The sequence below is a fragment of the Stigmatopora argus genome, chromosome 6 (genome assembly GCF_051989625.1).
Source record: "Stigmatopora argus isolate UIUO_Sarg chromosome 6, RoL_Sarg_1.0, whole genome shotgun sequence".
Lineage (NCBI taxonomy): Eukaryota > Metazoa > Chordata > Actinopteri > Syngnathiformes > Syngnathidae > Stigmatopora > Stigmatopora argus.
Window position 1 is genome coordinate 16,894,341 of NC_135392.1, and position 15,870 is coordinate 16,910,210.

Sequence of the window (15,870 nt, forward strand, 5' to 3'; positions counted from 1 at the left end):
TTCCCTGGCAGTTTCACTATCGACATCTTTTTATCGATATAGTCACTATCTCTTCTCTGGAGATTTTCAAACCATCGAAATCTGGTCCCTCTGGCTTTGTCTCCAAAATGTCTAATTTTCACTGTCGTTGTTATTGTCTCATTTTCTTAATCCTATCCAACCTGGGCACTCCTAGGGATAACCCATCTTTAACTCTGCTACTTCTAGCTCCGCTTCCTGTCTTTTCCTCGGAGCTACTGTCTCTAAGCCATACATCATAGCTGGCCTTACCCTTGTCCTGTAGATCTTTCCCTTCATTTTCGCTGACAATCTCATCACATAAAATACCTGATATTTTCCTCCAGCTGTTCCAAGTTGCCGGCACACAGTACATAAAAATGGTTGTACCGTGTATTAGGTGATAGCCATTAAACCTGCAAAAAGGAAAAGCAGTTCCACCTTCTAATTGCACTGGGAAGAAAGGAATATAAGAAAGATGGTGATCCTCAGCACACCTTACTTTGCATCTCATCTCATTTTCTGAACTGCTTTATCCTCATTAAGGTCACGGGGGGTGCTGGAACCTATCCCAGCTGACTCCAGAGGCGGGGGACACCCTGAATCGGTGGCCAGCCGATCGCAAGGCACAAGGAGAGGGACAACCATGCACACTCACACCCATACCGAGGGGGCTATTTAGAGTGTCCAATCAGCCTACCAAGCATGTTTTTGGAATGTGGAAAGAAACCTGAGTACCCGGAGGAAACCCACGCAGGCCCGGGGAGATCATGCAAACTCCACACAGGTGGACGTGACCTGAATTCGAACCCAGGACCCCAGAGCTGTGAGACTGACGCGCTAACCACCGCCTAACTTTGCATTTACATTAATATTTTTTTAACCAAATTTAGACTTTTTCCAAGTTGTGTTCATTCTAGATGCCCCCCATTGAGGCTAAAGGAGCCAACTTACTGCAACACATCAGATGTTGCCATTGATCTCAACTCGTGTTTCCTTGTCAGAATAGTATTGAAAAGAATATCACTCCTTACAGTATGAATACAAGTCCTTATTTGACACAACATTGTGATTTTTAGTTGATAATGATCTATTACTTGCTCCAAAAAGTTTATTTGGATTAAAATTGTTGTTCAGTTATCTTGATGCACTCATACATTGTTTACAGTGTACTGATAGTTACACAGCTTTGTAATTTTTTTAAAGTACAAAGTTATAAATGTGACAATAACAATTCAAATACTAAATACAGTATATACAATTTATAAACAAAGATCGACCAGTGTCTCTCCATCACTTAAAAAGCCAAACAATGCCTCGCCAGTGGCAAGCACGATCAAAGATGTTAAATTACTTGACAGAAATTCAAAGTTGACTCTTCAAATGCTTTTCAAAAGCAAGACAAGGTCCAAAAATAAACCATTTGTTATTTATTTGTCTGTTAGTACACAAGAGTGTATCTTACAAATGTTTGATTCATTTTCTACAACGTACTTTGAAAATCAGCAAAATAGTGGTGAGAAAACATCCAGAATTTTTGTTGTATCACTTTAAGACATAACAAGGCGATAGAAGGTATTAAATAGTACTGTAATGCAAAATGCAAAGCCTTCTTTTAGGCCCAGAGCAACATTCTTGTCTAGTATGGAGATAAACGGAAGTCATGCTGTTTATGTTTTTTAACCTCCACTTTAGTTTTCTGTCACGTGTAAAATCCCATTTCCAGTCATCTGCCACATGAGTTAAATTAGTAAGAAAACTAGATTTTGAGTGAATTCATGCCATTGATTGGGCGTCAGTGAAATGTCTTGAAGATTTCATAGCAGTGCTTCTAACAGTGTCTCACCACACTATGAAATAGCAGTTGCATGCTCCCTAAAGACAAAAAAAGATGAAGTCTTCAGTGTAAACATAATTAAACTCACATGCTCCCTGGAGCAAAGAGCCCACCGCATGTTACCTGTTTGTGAGTTTGCGTGTTCTTGTTTTTCTCTGCGTGCGTGTCTCCTATCTCTGGTGATACCAAGTAAATGTATATATAGTGAATATATATATATATATATATATATATATATATATATATATATATATATATATATATATATATATATATATATATTTGTAGTTAACTGAATATCTGTACAAAGGTGATGGTTTCACTGGGCAATATTTCAGAAAGCAGAGATCATTGTTAGGTGTGTTGACCTTTTCTCCAAGAAACCGAAAGAAAGCACATAGTGCAAAATGGTTTTATAAACCTTGACTCTTAAAACCTACAGTAAACATTCAAACCGTTAACCCACAAATGCCTAGCCCTAACAACAACTACGAAAACAGTCAAAATAATAACAATCAAGACTGCATGTTTACCCCTACTAATTTCCTATGTTCTTTTGTTGTCGTTTTTTGTCTCAGGAAGGATCAAAATCTCTTGTCCACTATCAATTGTTGGTACTTGGTCCTGGATCAGACCCGACGGGAGAGCAGAGACCATGCCACACTCAGTGACATCTACAACAACAATGTCATTGTCCGTCTGACACACGTGGGCGACGATGTCCTCAGACTTTTCAAAAAGGTCAGCTTTGGAATGAAATGTGTGAAGGCATGTAAGCGTGACTCTTAATACGTAGTATGATGAATCATTACAAGTCATTTGTTTGCTACATATTCAGAACTGATTCACGTAAATGTCACAACAAAAATCTGGATCCCCTTGCTATTACCATGGTTGACTAATAGGTAAGAGTCGTTATTATTGGGCCATCTTTTCAAATAAGGGATGAATTTGCATGCAATGAACCCCAAAACATTCCTACTACTATGACAAAATCTGAAGAATTTAGTGTTTTAAAAGGTGTCTTCTGCCTATGAATGAGGTCCGAGGGTGCTGTGTTAATTGTTTTTATTGTACATTTTGACACATTATTCATATCTGTCTGTATTCATTTAAGGAAACAACACTTATTGACGGGTACTTATAGGTCCTAGCAAGATATAAAACATTATAATCGTGTGTCATTTTAATTTGAAAGATGATATTGAAGTAATTCCCAAACAACCAGAATATTAGATGGGTTAATAATTTGGAGCTTAACTTTGTATACCAATCTTCAAAGCAGGAATTTGTGTTGGGTCCATTTGGCTCTCTAACTTTATAATACAATATAATTCAACATGAGATCCACTTAAAAGCAAGTAGTCATCTGAAAAGGTGGAAATCCCAGAAACGGAATGCCATTCATAGCCATATGTATCACAAAAAACTACCGCTTTACAATATGACTACTGCCAATTCAATTTTATCCAAATAACTGAATTATTGGTCTGGATCAGTCCATATTTTTGTAGACAGTCCAGCATTACTTGAAGTTGTAGACCATTATTGATTAAAATAAACATGTCATTAAAATACTCATTATTTATATTATTATTGACAATAAATTCTGATCTTGCTTACGAATCTTATTCACAATATAAGTGCAATTGGGTATTTATCTAACATGGTCACTCTTAGTTACGCTGTCAAAACAAATGACCATAATGTATGCTTTGTGTCAGGATAGTAAAGTGGCCGTGGTTCCGGACTCTGAGCAGTATTCTGTCCAAGCTATCTAAAATCACTATCGGTTGACAGAAGAGGGAATCAAGTATAATTTATGCCCTCTTGGGGTTATGCAGTGACACAATCGCAGCCTTCATTAGTTGGCCTTCAGCCAGCTAGCACAAATTCAGCCATTAGTAAGAGCCTGCAGGAAGACAGTCTTCTTCTGTAACAGTTTAGTGTAACTCGAGAAGTTGTTGAAAATTAAAAACCCATTATGGTGCTCTTTCACTGCTAATACATTACATCTGTGGGGCTGGAATCATCTGGATGTTTACTGTGGGAATAAATGGAGTGACTGCTGACGTTTAGATTTTTGGGGAAACACAAGATTGTTGTTTTTGACAAGTGGTCCTTAGGATGTGAATTGCACAGCGCCCCTCAACGTTGAACCTTATCTTGTTCAAGGCCTATTTGCACTACAATTGGACATATGTCTGGTATGGTTCATGGTAGCCCCCGTACAAATGTAACTTGAGCTTGAAAATTCCAATGTTTAGTTCTCAGCTAGATAGTGCGGATATCCTACACAGTGATCAGTTAGAAGAATATTAATTAATATCAGACATGGTTGAAGAGTACATGCAGTGCCTTGTGAAAATATTGGTCCCACTTCAACTTTCGCCACTTTTCAGGCTTCAAACGCAGATATAAAATTATTTTGTTTATTGAAGTGGAACGAGATTTATTGGATATTTTAAACTTTCTTTTTTTTTTTTTACAAATGAAAACCTGAAAAGTGGGCCGTGCAACGTTGTTCGGCCCCCTTGCATTAATTTACGCTTGGGGTATGTATCTTTCATTTTTGCACATCGAGAGACTGAAATTATTGCCCATTCTTCCTTACAAAACAGCTCACGTGAGGTTAGATGGAGAGCGTTGTTAGGTGTGTTGGCCTGGAAGAATAAAAGCAATCATTAGGTCTGCCCATTTTCGATTGGATTCAGGTCTGGAATTTTACTTGGCCATTCTAACACTTGGATACGTTTATTTGTGAACCATTCCATTGTAGATTTGGCTTTATGTTTTGGATCATCGTCCCCTTGGAAGATAAATCTTCGTCCTAGGCTCATTTTTTTTTGCAGATTCCAATAGGTTTTCTTCCAGAATTGTCCTGTATTTGGCTCCATTCATCTTCCCATCAATTTTAACCATCTTCCCTGTGCCTGCTAAAGAACAGGAGGCCCTAACCATGAGGCTGCCACCACCATGTTTGACAGTGGGGATGGTGTGGTCAGGGTGATGAGCTGTATTGCTTTTATGCCAAACATATCGTTTTGCATTGTGGCCAAAAAGTTAGATTTTAGTTTCATCTGACCTGAGCTCCTTATTCCACATGTTTGGTGTGTCTCCCAGGTGGCTTGTGGCAAACTTTAAACAAGACCTTTTATAAATATCTTTGAGAAATTGCTTTCTTCTTGCCACTCTTCCATAAAGGCCAGATTTGTGCAGTGTATGACTGACTGTTGCCCTAGGGACAGACTCTCCCACTCCAGCTGTAGTTCATCCAAAGTGATCATGGGCCTCTTGGCCGCATCTCTGATCAGTCTTCTCCTTGTTGGAATTGAAAGTTTAGAGTGATGGTTGGCCGTGTCCTGGTAGATTCGCAGTGGTCTGATACAGTCCTTGAGATGCTTAATGCTTGGAAAATCTTTTTGTATCCATATGTGGCTTTAAATTTCTCCACAACAGTATCTTGGACCCCCTGGTATGTTCATCTGTCTTCCTGATGCTTTCCCCACTTTAAACAGAACCCTGAGATTATCACAGAGAAAGTGCATTTATACAGAGACATGAATACATACAGGCAGATTATATTTATCATCATCAGTCAACATTGGATTCAGAACTCTTCATTGACCTTCTGGAGTGATTCAAAGTAAAGGGCCAAATTATATTGCACGCCCCACTTTTCTATTTTTTACTTGTAAAGAGAATCACTCCATGGGACAATATGCTACAACAAAGACACACAAGGCAAGGAAACCAAAGTGCCTACAGACACAGGGATTGCACGGTATGGAAGATGAATGATTGAATGAAAATATTAGTAACATTTAAGAATTTAAAATTATTAATAACATTTAAAATTGTAAATATTAGTATTTTTTTTAATTTACATGCACTCTCTTTATTTTAACCTTCCATCCAAACGACTTGAGCAGTGTTTTTCAAATCAAGGTTGAGCAAAAAATCTTCCCACCCTCATTCTAAAGTCTACTCCTAATGTCTTTTACAGAGCAAAGACATTGGCGTACAAATGCATGAAGAACTTGTGAAGGTCACCAATGAGCTCTACACAGTGAGTCAAACCAATAAAGCCCTATTGTCCTTTTTGTTTAATGTCCATAACAGGTTGTCTGGCCTTGCGCGTGCATTTAAGCTGCCAGTCTTTCACCGTTGCTACATCCTGCCTCCTCTTAATTGTCAGCTCACAACCTGTGAAACAGCTGGCCGGCCTGACACTGCACACGGCAGACTTGCTTAATCAGCAGTTCCTCCTCTAACTTCTCCTGAGGTCACACACATTTGCATTCAACGATTGTGAATTTCTCCCCGGGGTGGACAGGAGAGTGGCTGTAGTTCTAACTGCAGCAAAAATGAGCAGCTGCTGAAGGTCGGACACATCTGTTCGTTGAGGAAGCTTGTTCGTTTGTGTGCATTCAAAAGGCGCATATACTGTTCGCCTTTATGTCTCATATTCTGAACCGCTTTATCCTCACCATGGGGTGCTGGAGCCTATCCCAGCTGCCTTCAGGCCAGAGGCGGGGGACACCCTGAATTGGTGGCCAGCCAATCCCAGTGCACAAGGAGACAAACAACCATTCATGCTCACACTCATACCTAGGGGCAATTTAGAGTGTCCAATCAGTTTACTATGCATGTTTTTGGAATATGGGAGGAAACCGGAGTACCCGGAGAAAACCCACGCAGGCCCGGGAGAACATGCAAACTCCACACAGATGGACTGACCTGGATTCGAACTCAGAACCCCAGAGCTGGTAGGCTGACATGCTAACCACTCATCCGCCGAGCCGCCCAATGATTCATGTTGCCTTTAAATTTTATGCTAAATTCTCTAAGTGGCTTTCTTTCAGTATTTGTAGCCACGGTCCTTTCAGACATCAATATATTGTGAGAAAACCACACTGTACTTGTAAGAACTGCATTGTTGTGATATTTTGTTGGTTTGGCATTCGAAGGGAAAGACAAACAGGAAAACAGAGACTTAAGTAGTATAGAAAGATACACCCATTTTAAAACTTCAAGATTAATAATAATAATAATAATAATAATCGGACATAGGCCATGTCGTAATTACCACAACACAAAAAGCCTACTTGTCATCACACGCAGAAACTGCGTGTGACGAAATTGATGGTGCTTCTCCATAAGCTACGTTTAATCGGCAAAAGACCTAAATAAGTGTAAGTTACGGACTTGTAATTAGTCATTCCGCTGTTGTGGATTAGCTACATGATTAAGTTACATTCTGAGGCAGCATGAATAGTAGTACTTTAGTTAGTAAAAGAAGACAATAGATCTCATGAAGAAAACAGAATCACATAGCAGCTCAACAGAAAATTCACATCAACTATCCAAAGGCTGTAAAACTGTACTACCGTACCTATTATACACTCTCTGTGGATAAAGTACTTGATGGGATAGAGAAAAACTGAAATTAGTTTTGAATTCATCACCCCAAATATTTTAGAACCAGTTTTTAGACCTAAAACAAACAACAATAATTTTCAAATTGTTGCCCAGTGTAATATACTAGGATGTATAGTGTACATGCTTTATTTAGTCTTCCATCCCTTTTAAAAATAAGATTTCAAATGTAATAAAAGAGCTTTTATTAAAAAAGGTTGACTCATGTGTGCGATTATGCGACAGCAAACTGTTGATTCTGAACATTCTTTGGATATTTGTCTCACAAAACCCCTTTCATCAATCATTTGACAGTACGCCTGACAGTACCGGAAGTCTGTGTGTGTGTTGTGACAGGTCATGAAGACGTACCACATGTACCACACGGAGAGCATCAGTGCCGAAGGCAAACTCAAAGAAGCTGAGAAGCAGGAAGAGAAGCACATTGGCAAGGTCAATGACATTAGCTCCGCCTTGATGCGATACGCTCATGATGAACGGCCACAGCGACGGAGCTCTGTAAAGAAGATGGAAAAAATGAAAGAGAAAGTATGTCTTTTAATTTACTTGTTATTAATAGAGTTAAAATATTGTAACATATACATATGATGACACATTTTCTAATCCTACTGAATGGCGAAGTGTCTTAAGTCTTTTGACTGCAGGTGTCAAATTGTATTGAATTATGTTTCCCTTTATAAACGCTTTAAAATGTTTCTCTTTCTCATAGAGACAAGCCAAGTATTCTGAAAACAAACTCAAGTGTACAAAGGCCCGCAATGATTATCTTCTCAATCTGGCAGCCACTAATGCTTTGGTGGCAAAATACTATATCCACGATGTATCTGATATGATAGATGTAGGTACACCCACTCAAAGTATAAAAATACTGTAAGATTTTTATTAATGCTTAAGATTACATTTATTAAGTTTAAATTCATGTTCTCAGTGTTGTGACTTGGGGTACCATGCAAGCCTGACGCGGACCCTGAGAACCTACCTGTCAGCCGAATACAGCCTAGAGACGTCTCGGCATGAAGGTTTAGACGTTTTAGAAGGAGCGGTGGATGCCATGGACCTCCGTGGAGACAAGCACAAATTCATGGATGCACATAGTCAGATGTTCTGTCCACCGACACGCTTTGACTATCAGCCGCACATGGGGGACGAGGTGAGCGGGAGTTAGCAAGCTCAGGTCTTTTTTGTTTGTTGTTGCGCATTTCTTATCAATTCATCACAGAAGAGTTTGTGTTCCGCTTTGCGTTCAGGTGTGCCAGGTAAGCGCGCAGCAGCCAGTCCAGACAGAACTCTTGATGCGCTACCAGCAGCTTCAGACTCGCCTGGCAACGCTCAAGATTGAAAATGAAGAGGTGAGATTTTGTTTTCTAACTGGGTATGAGCTATAAAGCTGTCGCCCGCCTACTGCCCACAGTTTACTTGGTTCTAGCAGCCCTAATTTTGTTTTACATTTTTATACATTCCTCCCTACTGGGTTGACTCTGTTTGCCCCGCCTCCACTCCACACTGACTTTCAGTCAATATCGAGGGTTGTTTGAGTTTGTATTCCCTTCAAAATATTCCGAAAATGATGCACACAAATGTCCTCACAATAGTATAACGCATGACCACTTGCCAACGAGAAGTAGTCTTGATTTAGCGATCGCTCCGCCAACGAGAGCTAACAGGCTAAGGGGGAATACAAAACACTGAAAAAATGCAACGCTCCCCCCAGTGCTCGCAGAGACATTACAAAGAGGGAGTTGTGACCAGAGACATTACAAAGAGGTAGTTGCAACCAGAGACATTACACGAGAGAGTTGCGGGAGAGAGCCAGTGCCCCTGATGTTCTTATGAGCAGCCAATGAGAAGTAATATATACTGCTCGTAGCGATCGCTCCGCCATTCGCGCTGAGTGACGAAAAAAAACACTGAAAAAAATGCAACGCTCCGCCCAGTGCTCGTAGATATCTGTTACACACGAAAGAGATGCGGCAAAAAAGACAGTGCGCTACAATGATAAACAGCCTCTCATGTCTTGGCCACCTGGCTTTCTCGTATCTCAAATTTTTTCTCGTATCTAGAGATAATTATTTGCTAGAAATTTTACTCATATCTCGAAATGCTCGTATGGATGGGTGCTTGTATGTCGAGGTACACTGTATATTGAAGATTAGGTCAAGTGTTCTCTGTTGATTAATTTGTGTTTTTCAGAATATAATTATTTTTTGGTTATATCATGTGCTATTATCACCACTTATTTATGGACTTGTTAAATTTAAAAAAGGGAAGTTTTCAACCATTTACTCCTAACCATGGATGATTAAACGTGGAATACTTTAAAAGAATGGATATCCAAATTTTGCCATGACATAGCTCCTGGCTGCTACACTGGCGTCAACAAAGCTTCACCAGCCTGCATCAAAAACTCTTTTTATAATGTTTTATGGATAAATGGGACTCAATTTGATGCAATATACTGCTAGAAAGGAAAGATTTTATAGGTATGGATTTCAACTGTTCCTTAGAAGAAGTGGATGCTATTCTACTACCTATTATCTATTTTCAACCAGAACTCATGGGACTTTATTGCCCATGATGGATCTGTCCATTCCTTTATCCAATTACAGAAGCTTAAGGTTTTGTTTTGATTCGGAGAGGACTGATTACAAACTATGACAGATAGGCTTGATCCTCATGAGGATAAGCAAAACATAAGATGGTGTATGGCCATTAGCTGACCAAGTACTTGAAAAATTGCTATTTAAAAAATAGATCAGAGATATAATATACAAACACTTACAGCACTTGGTATTCCCAGGCAGTCTCCCATCCAAGTACTAACCAGTCCAACCCCTGCTAAGCTTCCAAGATCGAACGAGATCAGGCATTTTCAGGGTACTATGGCCGTCAGGTGACCATGTGCTTGAAAATCAGCTATATTTAGAAATAGATCATACACATTATATACAAAAGCCTATAGCACCTGGTATTCCCAGTCGGTCTCCTATCGAAGTACTAACCAGGCCTCAAACCTGCTAAGCTTCCGAGATCGGACAAGGTTGGCTATTTTCAGGTAGAATGGCCGTAAGCTGACCAAGTGCTTGAAAATTTGCTATTTAAAAAATAGATCCGATACATAATATATAAAAGCTTACAGCACCTGGTGTTCCCATACAATCTCCCATCCAAGTACTAACCAGGACCGACCCTGCTAAGCTTCCTTGATTAGACAAAATCAGGGGTTTGCAGGGCAGCATGGCCGTAAGACGACCAAGTACTTTGAAATTAGCTGTTTAAAAAATAGATCACACTCATAATATACAAAAGCTTAGAGCACCTGGTATTCCCAGGCGGTCTCCCATCCAAGTACTAACCAGACCAGTTATAGAAATGGAGGAGTACTTCCTCGCCACTGTTCTGAGATGAAGGGTTCAATCTCGGGTTTAGGGTTTCCACTTTGGAGCTCCTTCCCAATACTTGGCTCATCTCTAGTCTCTAATTTGCAATGTTCTTCACTCCTTGTCCTTTAAAATATTAAAGGCCCAAAAGTTGTTTTCACATAATAAGGAATGTCTCAAGTCTCTGGAATGTGCATTGATGAGCAAGCCAGAAGTGAGGAGCTTCCTTGGGCTATCTTAGATCCTCAACAAAAGTGCCATAGTTACCCGATGGTGACAGCAAACACTCAGGATTGTTGAAAGTTGTGAAGCTATATAGTTCATTACACTTGACTTGGAATACCAATAAAAATATAACCGGACAGTAAACATTTTGTTAACAGTACCGTAGTGATACTGCCATTCTTATGATTGATTTATGACTAGCCCATGAAGTGATTCAATAACGTGACATCATATGTATTTGCTGCTAGTTCTTGACGCATCGAGAAAAATTTGTCCCAGTTCTATAAACATATGAACCTTCCCCTGCCGAGTTCATCCGGCAATATCCTTGTCTCAATGGAATTTTTGGTGGCCAGCATGTTAACTGAGGAGTGAGGACCTGGAAAGTTGAATTCTCTGTATTGTTGAGGCGGGAGGAAACATGGTAGGTTGGTTATCATATATGAGTGGTCCCCAACCACCTCAACTGTGGACCGAACAGAAAGAATAAATAATTATTATAATGTATCTTGTGATAATTATGATCATATAAAACGTGTTCCATTTTGAATAATGGGTTGAATTTCTCTGACTGGGCTCTGGTATTTCCTCAAGTCATCTCAAAGAGATTTGAAAAGGCAGAAAATGGGAATATCTGCTTGGAAAAAACTAATTAGCACTTCTTTTTCTGAAACAAAAACCTTCCGAGATTTATTATATGATAGATGAAGTATGGAATGTTTATCAAGTAGTAAATGTGTGTGTGCCTGTGTGTGTGCGCGTGTATGTCAGGTGAGAAAGACTTTGGACGCCACCATGCAAACCCTTCAGGACATGCTCACAGTTGAAGACTTTGATGTGTCCGAAGCCTTTCAGCACAGTCAGTCCACAGAGTCGGTCAAGTCAGCCTCATCTGACTCCTATATGAGCAAGGCCAACATCTGTAAGAGACGAGCCAATCACCAAGAGACAGAGGGCTTCTATTTTACTGTGAGTTATGAATATGAAAATTAACCATTTGCGTACAATCTGTATACTAATATACATTTTTATTTTTTTTCTAACAACTTTTTATCCTTTCAGAAATACAAAGAGTACTTGAATGGAAGTAATCTTATTGTCAAGCTGCAGGCCAAGCACGATCTTCTGAAGCAGACATTGGGAGAAGGTAAGCACTGAAATGCCTTGAAACCTTAAATCACTACCACCATAAGTTGCTCCTGAGTTCCCCAATTCCATCAATGCCTAAATGTTTCCGTTAAACTTCTTTCTTTGTATTTAGATATTTCTAGTAATGCACATTGCTCAATTTCTTAACCTTTCATTAAAAACAAACAAAAAATACAGTATTTATTTCAAACAGACCATGTCCATGCAAACAGCAAATTATTAGACAACAAATGAGCACATGTTGGACCTTCTCTATTCTTTTATGTGCAAGGTGACTTTGTACAGTTGTGGAAATACTAAGACAAATTTTAATAGGCGAAATATTGCCTGATAAATTATTGCTGATATGCAATATTATTGTCAAAATAAAGAAATTAGCCAGTTTAATCACTAATATAGTCACAACACATCCTGTTAAACCATCCATTTGTTAGGGTAAGTTGGGGTTTTGGTTGGTTTGTTTGCTTTTCGCCTCTTGTGTCCCTGCGGGCTTCCCTTCGTCTCGTACCCAGCTGCATGTATACTTGGTAATCAGCCCTTGTGTGTCTATTGAAACCCTGTGTGTTTGTTAGCCTTTGTTGGATCGTCGGCTTTGTTTACTTCATGCCAAGTTCCATGTTCCTCGTTTCCCCATGTCTACTGTCAGGTTTTATTTTGTGATTTGATTTCTAAGCGCTTGTTATTTTTTAAGATTCCTGCCTTAATTAATTAAAGTTTTGTTAGAACACTCCACGTCCTTGTCCCCGTGATTGCTTCCCTGCATTTGGGTCCAACCAACTACGTACTACGACCACACGCAATACGTAACACCATTCAAATCCAATAAATGTTTGTTCTTATATAAACCACAGCTGTATTAAAAAAATCATATTGCATAAAGCTAGTTTAGTGAAGAACAGGGGTCGGGAACCATTTTGACCAAAAGATCCATTAACAATTCATATTTTTAAATGTAATTCTTCAAGAGTCATGCTTAGATTTTAAAATTAAAATAACACTTTTAAAATACAATAAGTATCTAAATTATTTTATTAACTTTGTTATGCTGTCGCTAATCAGTGAGTATCAATGAGAGTATGCATGCGCAAGGGAGTCTAACGAGAAAATACTAAATGACTAAAGCAGCCATAGTTAGTGTGTAGAGATAGTGGTGTGCCAGCGCCACACTCCCGATTATGGGGTTCTAGAGGTCTTGTCAGCACCACAGTGATAATATGCATTCAGGATTCATTTCTCTCATCAGCGGGTTCCACATTTTAGCTTACTGGTTAGCAGAGAGCCATAACGCGAGCCATAGGTTCCTGACCCCTGAAGTGGAATATAAAATAGTTGAGTCAATTAGAGGGCACCCTGTGTGGAGTTTGCATGTTCTCCTGTGTGGGTTTTCTCCAGCTGCTCTGGTTTCCTCCCACACTCCACAAAAACATGCATAGTAGGCTGGCTGGACACTCTAAATTTCCCCTAGGTATGAGCAATGTTCCCTCTAATTTTTCATATGTTTGGGCACACAGACAACCTCCTTGAGCACACAGAGGACCAGTGTGAGCAACATTATAAATTCTAGCTATGGGCACACACCAGTATCTATGACCCAGAAATGATCTAGTCATAATAAAATGTAATTATTAATATCTATGAATAAAACATCTTAATAAATGACACTAGAATATGCACAAATCTGACTTAAAATGTTCCCTTATTTTTCACGTCAGTCCTTCTCACTTCTCATTCTCGTTCAAATGACTTTTCTGCTGAATCTGCCACTTGCGATAGTCAAGTTTCCATTATATGCTATATTTTTCCATCAGAAAACTCGCTTACAACTTTTGCTTCGCTGCATGTTTTGTAGAGGAGACACCTTTCTTTTGTTTGTAATTTGTTTATTTAATAAGGGACAGCACAATATTTATATTCATGTTTATGAACATATAAATATGTATGATTGTAGCCGAGGGCTAAATTCAATCGTTAGTCCCTTGTGTAGGTTGAAGACAAACGATAAAACATACTAGACACACACTGCACAGCACAGTTTTAGACAGTTCTCACCAAAATTCACCGCTTGTTCTTCTATTTGCACATACTCCAACAACCATTCCATCTTAAAAGAACCGCATTTCATTTCTATTTTGACTCGTGTGGCCATGATTAAGGCTTGGCAGCAGCTCCACCGAACCGTTGGCTATATGGTAACCTGCACATCAGAGGCACCTGCACATAATGCGTTACTAACACAGCCAATCAATGTCGTTAACATTTACTCATGCCATGGAAGTAAACACACGTGACGTGAATTGCATCATATCATTGGCTGGACACAGTTTTAGTCATAGCTTTATCCATTATTAGCGTTTTTCGTCGTTTGTCAGTGACAGGTTGCCACTCTGAGTTTTTTTTATGCCAATGAGATTTTTCATGCTAGATGCTATTTACAATAATAAAACCTTAGTGCAGGATCTGAAATATATGAGAGTAACTGCAGACATCTGAACTTGTAGGATGAACATGACGTGATTTTACTTTCAAATGTTAAGCAGAGGCTTTGATTTGTTGCTGGCTGAGTTAGGCTCCAGTACCCCAGGGAACCTAGTGAGGATAGGCGGCTCAGAAAATGAATGAATGAATGAATGAATGTTTGCCAGCTAAGCTGCTAACTGTGAGCTTTACTTCAGAGATAAAAATGTCTCCATATATTTTGCTCATTCTTATCCCCTGCACCATTGGTTAATGTGAAGAGGTCATATTTCACTCTTATATGAATGGTTGCAAACCTAGATTCTAACTCTAGCAGAAAATTTAATTAAATCCGCATGAGGGTTCACTTTTTTACATTGGCCTGATCTTGTACCCAAATAAGAATTGACAGCATGCTGTGACTGCAAAATCGTACATGTCATCTGCTGTATGGTTACAATTGTGGGATATAAAGCAGGATTTTGGTTCATTTACACATGATAGGCTGCTTAAGCTATTCTTTCTAAGCGACTGATCAAAGTATGAGCGTGAGTACACGGTATTATGAAATCACCCCCTGTGAAGCAACACCCCAATGCTGCCCCTGGATATGCTTGCACTCTAAAGAGAGAGCAGTCAGGCTATCCGGGGGACTTCGGGAAGCTCTTGTACGTTACTGGGGCAACAGCTGAATAGCCGGTGCTTGGCGGCGTGACAAATGCAGCCATGGCGTTCACCCTATTGAGTGCGCCTGAATAGATGCCTGTTTTCTCATAACACCCCTTTCTGTCTCCATCTGCCAGACTCACATATTTTGGCTGCCACTCAACTGTACCGTTTGAAAAGCAGCGAATAATAATTCAACTCCTTCTGTGCTTTCTTTTCTTTTAGGAGAGAGGTCTGAATATGGAACAACAAGGTAAGATGTCCGGCGACAACAGTATCAATACCGAGTCAATCTATACAGCAAATTTGGAATCCCTTTGTTGGAATGTCAATGTAAACTTCGTACAAGAGATGGAAAAATTGTATTTCCTCAACTATTAGGGGTGGCTAATCATAAGGTCTAGTAAATGCAAAAATGTTCTTTTAGCATCATTGTTTTATTTATTGATGTAAGTATTTAGATCTCGCCGATAAAATGATAACGATAATCATCGTCAACAATAAATAGAAAAACTTTGATAAAATTTAGAGTGCAATTAAACCACCGAACACCACAAAAAGCGGGGGCGCTGATACAATGTGAACGCTAGTTCCAGACCAACATTCAGTAGACGAAGAAGATGGAAAGGCACAAACAGCTATTTTTAGCATGGTTAACTATAGAGCGGGTACCACACAGCATGAAAGCAAAAGGACTATAACACAGTCAAAATGAGCGATTATGAG

At 39.4% G+C, this 15,870-nt stretch overlaps 1 protein-coding gene across 3 annotated transcripts in view; it reads left to right on the forward strand.

Annotated features, from left to right (window-relative positions):
- LOC144076113 (SLIT-ROBO Rho GTPase-activating protein 3-like) overlaps positions 1–15,870 on the forward strand; it is a 48,928-nt gene that overhangs the window by 15,250 nt on the left and 17,808 nt on the right. For all 3 annotated transcript variants that reach the window (XR_013300736.1, XM_077603689.1, XM_077603690.1), the window contains exons 3-11: positions 2,413–2,575; positions 5,841–5,903; positions 7,610–7,801; positions 7,983–8,111; positions 8,202–8,423; positions 8,521–8,622; positions 11,647–11,844; positions 11,938–12,022; positions 15,370–15,397. Coding sequence is in view for 2 of the 3 variants with exons in the window: in XM_077603689.1 (XP_077459815.1) it covers positions 2,413–2,575; positions 5,841–5,903; positions 7,610–7,801; positions 7,983–8,111; positions 8,202–8,423; positions 8,521–8,622; positions 11,647–11,844; positions 11,938–12,022; positions 15,370–15,397 (1,182 nt within the window). In the remaining variant the exon portion in view is untranslated. The remainder of the gene's footprint in view (positions 1–2,412; positions 2,576–5,840; positions 5,904–7,609; positions 7,802–7,982; positions 8,112–8,201; positions 8,424–8,520; positions 8,623–11,646; positions 11,845–11,937; positions 12,023–15,369; positions 15,398–15,870) is intronic.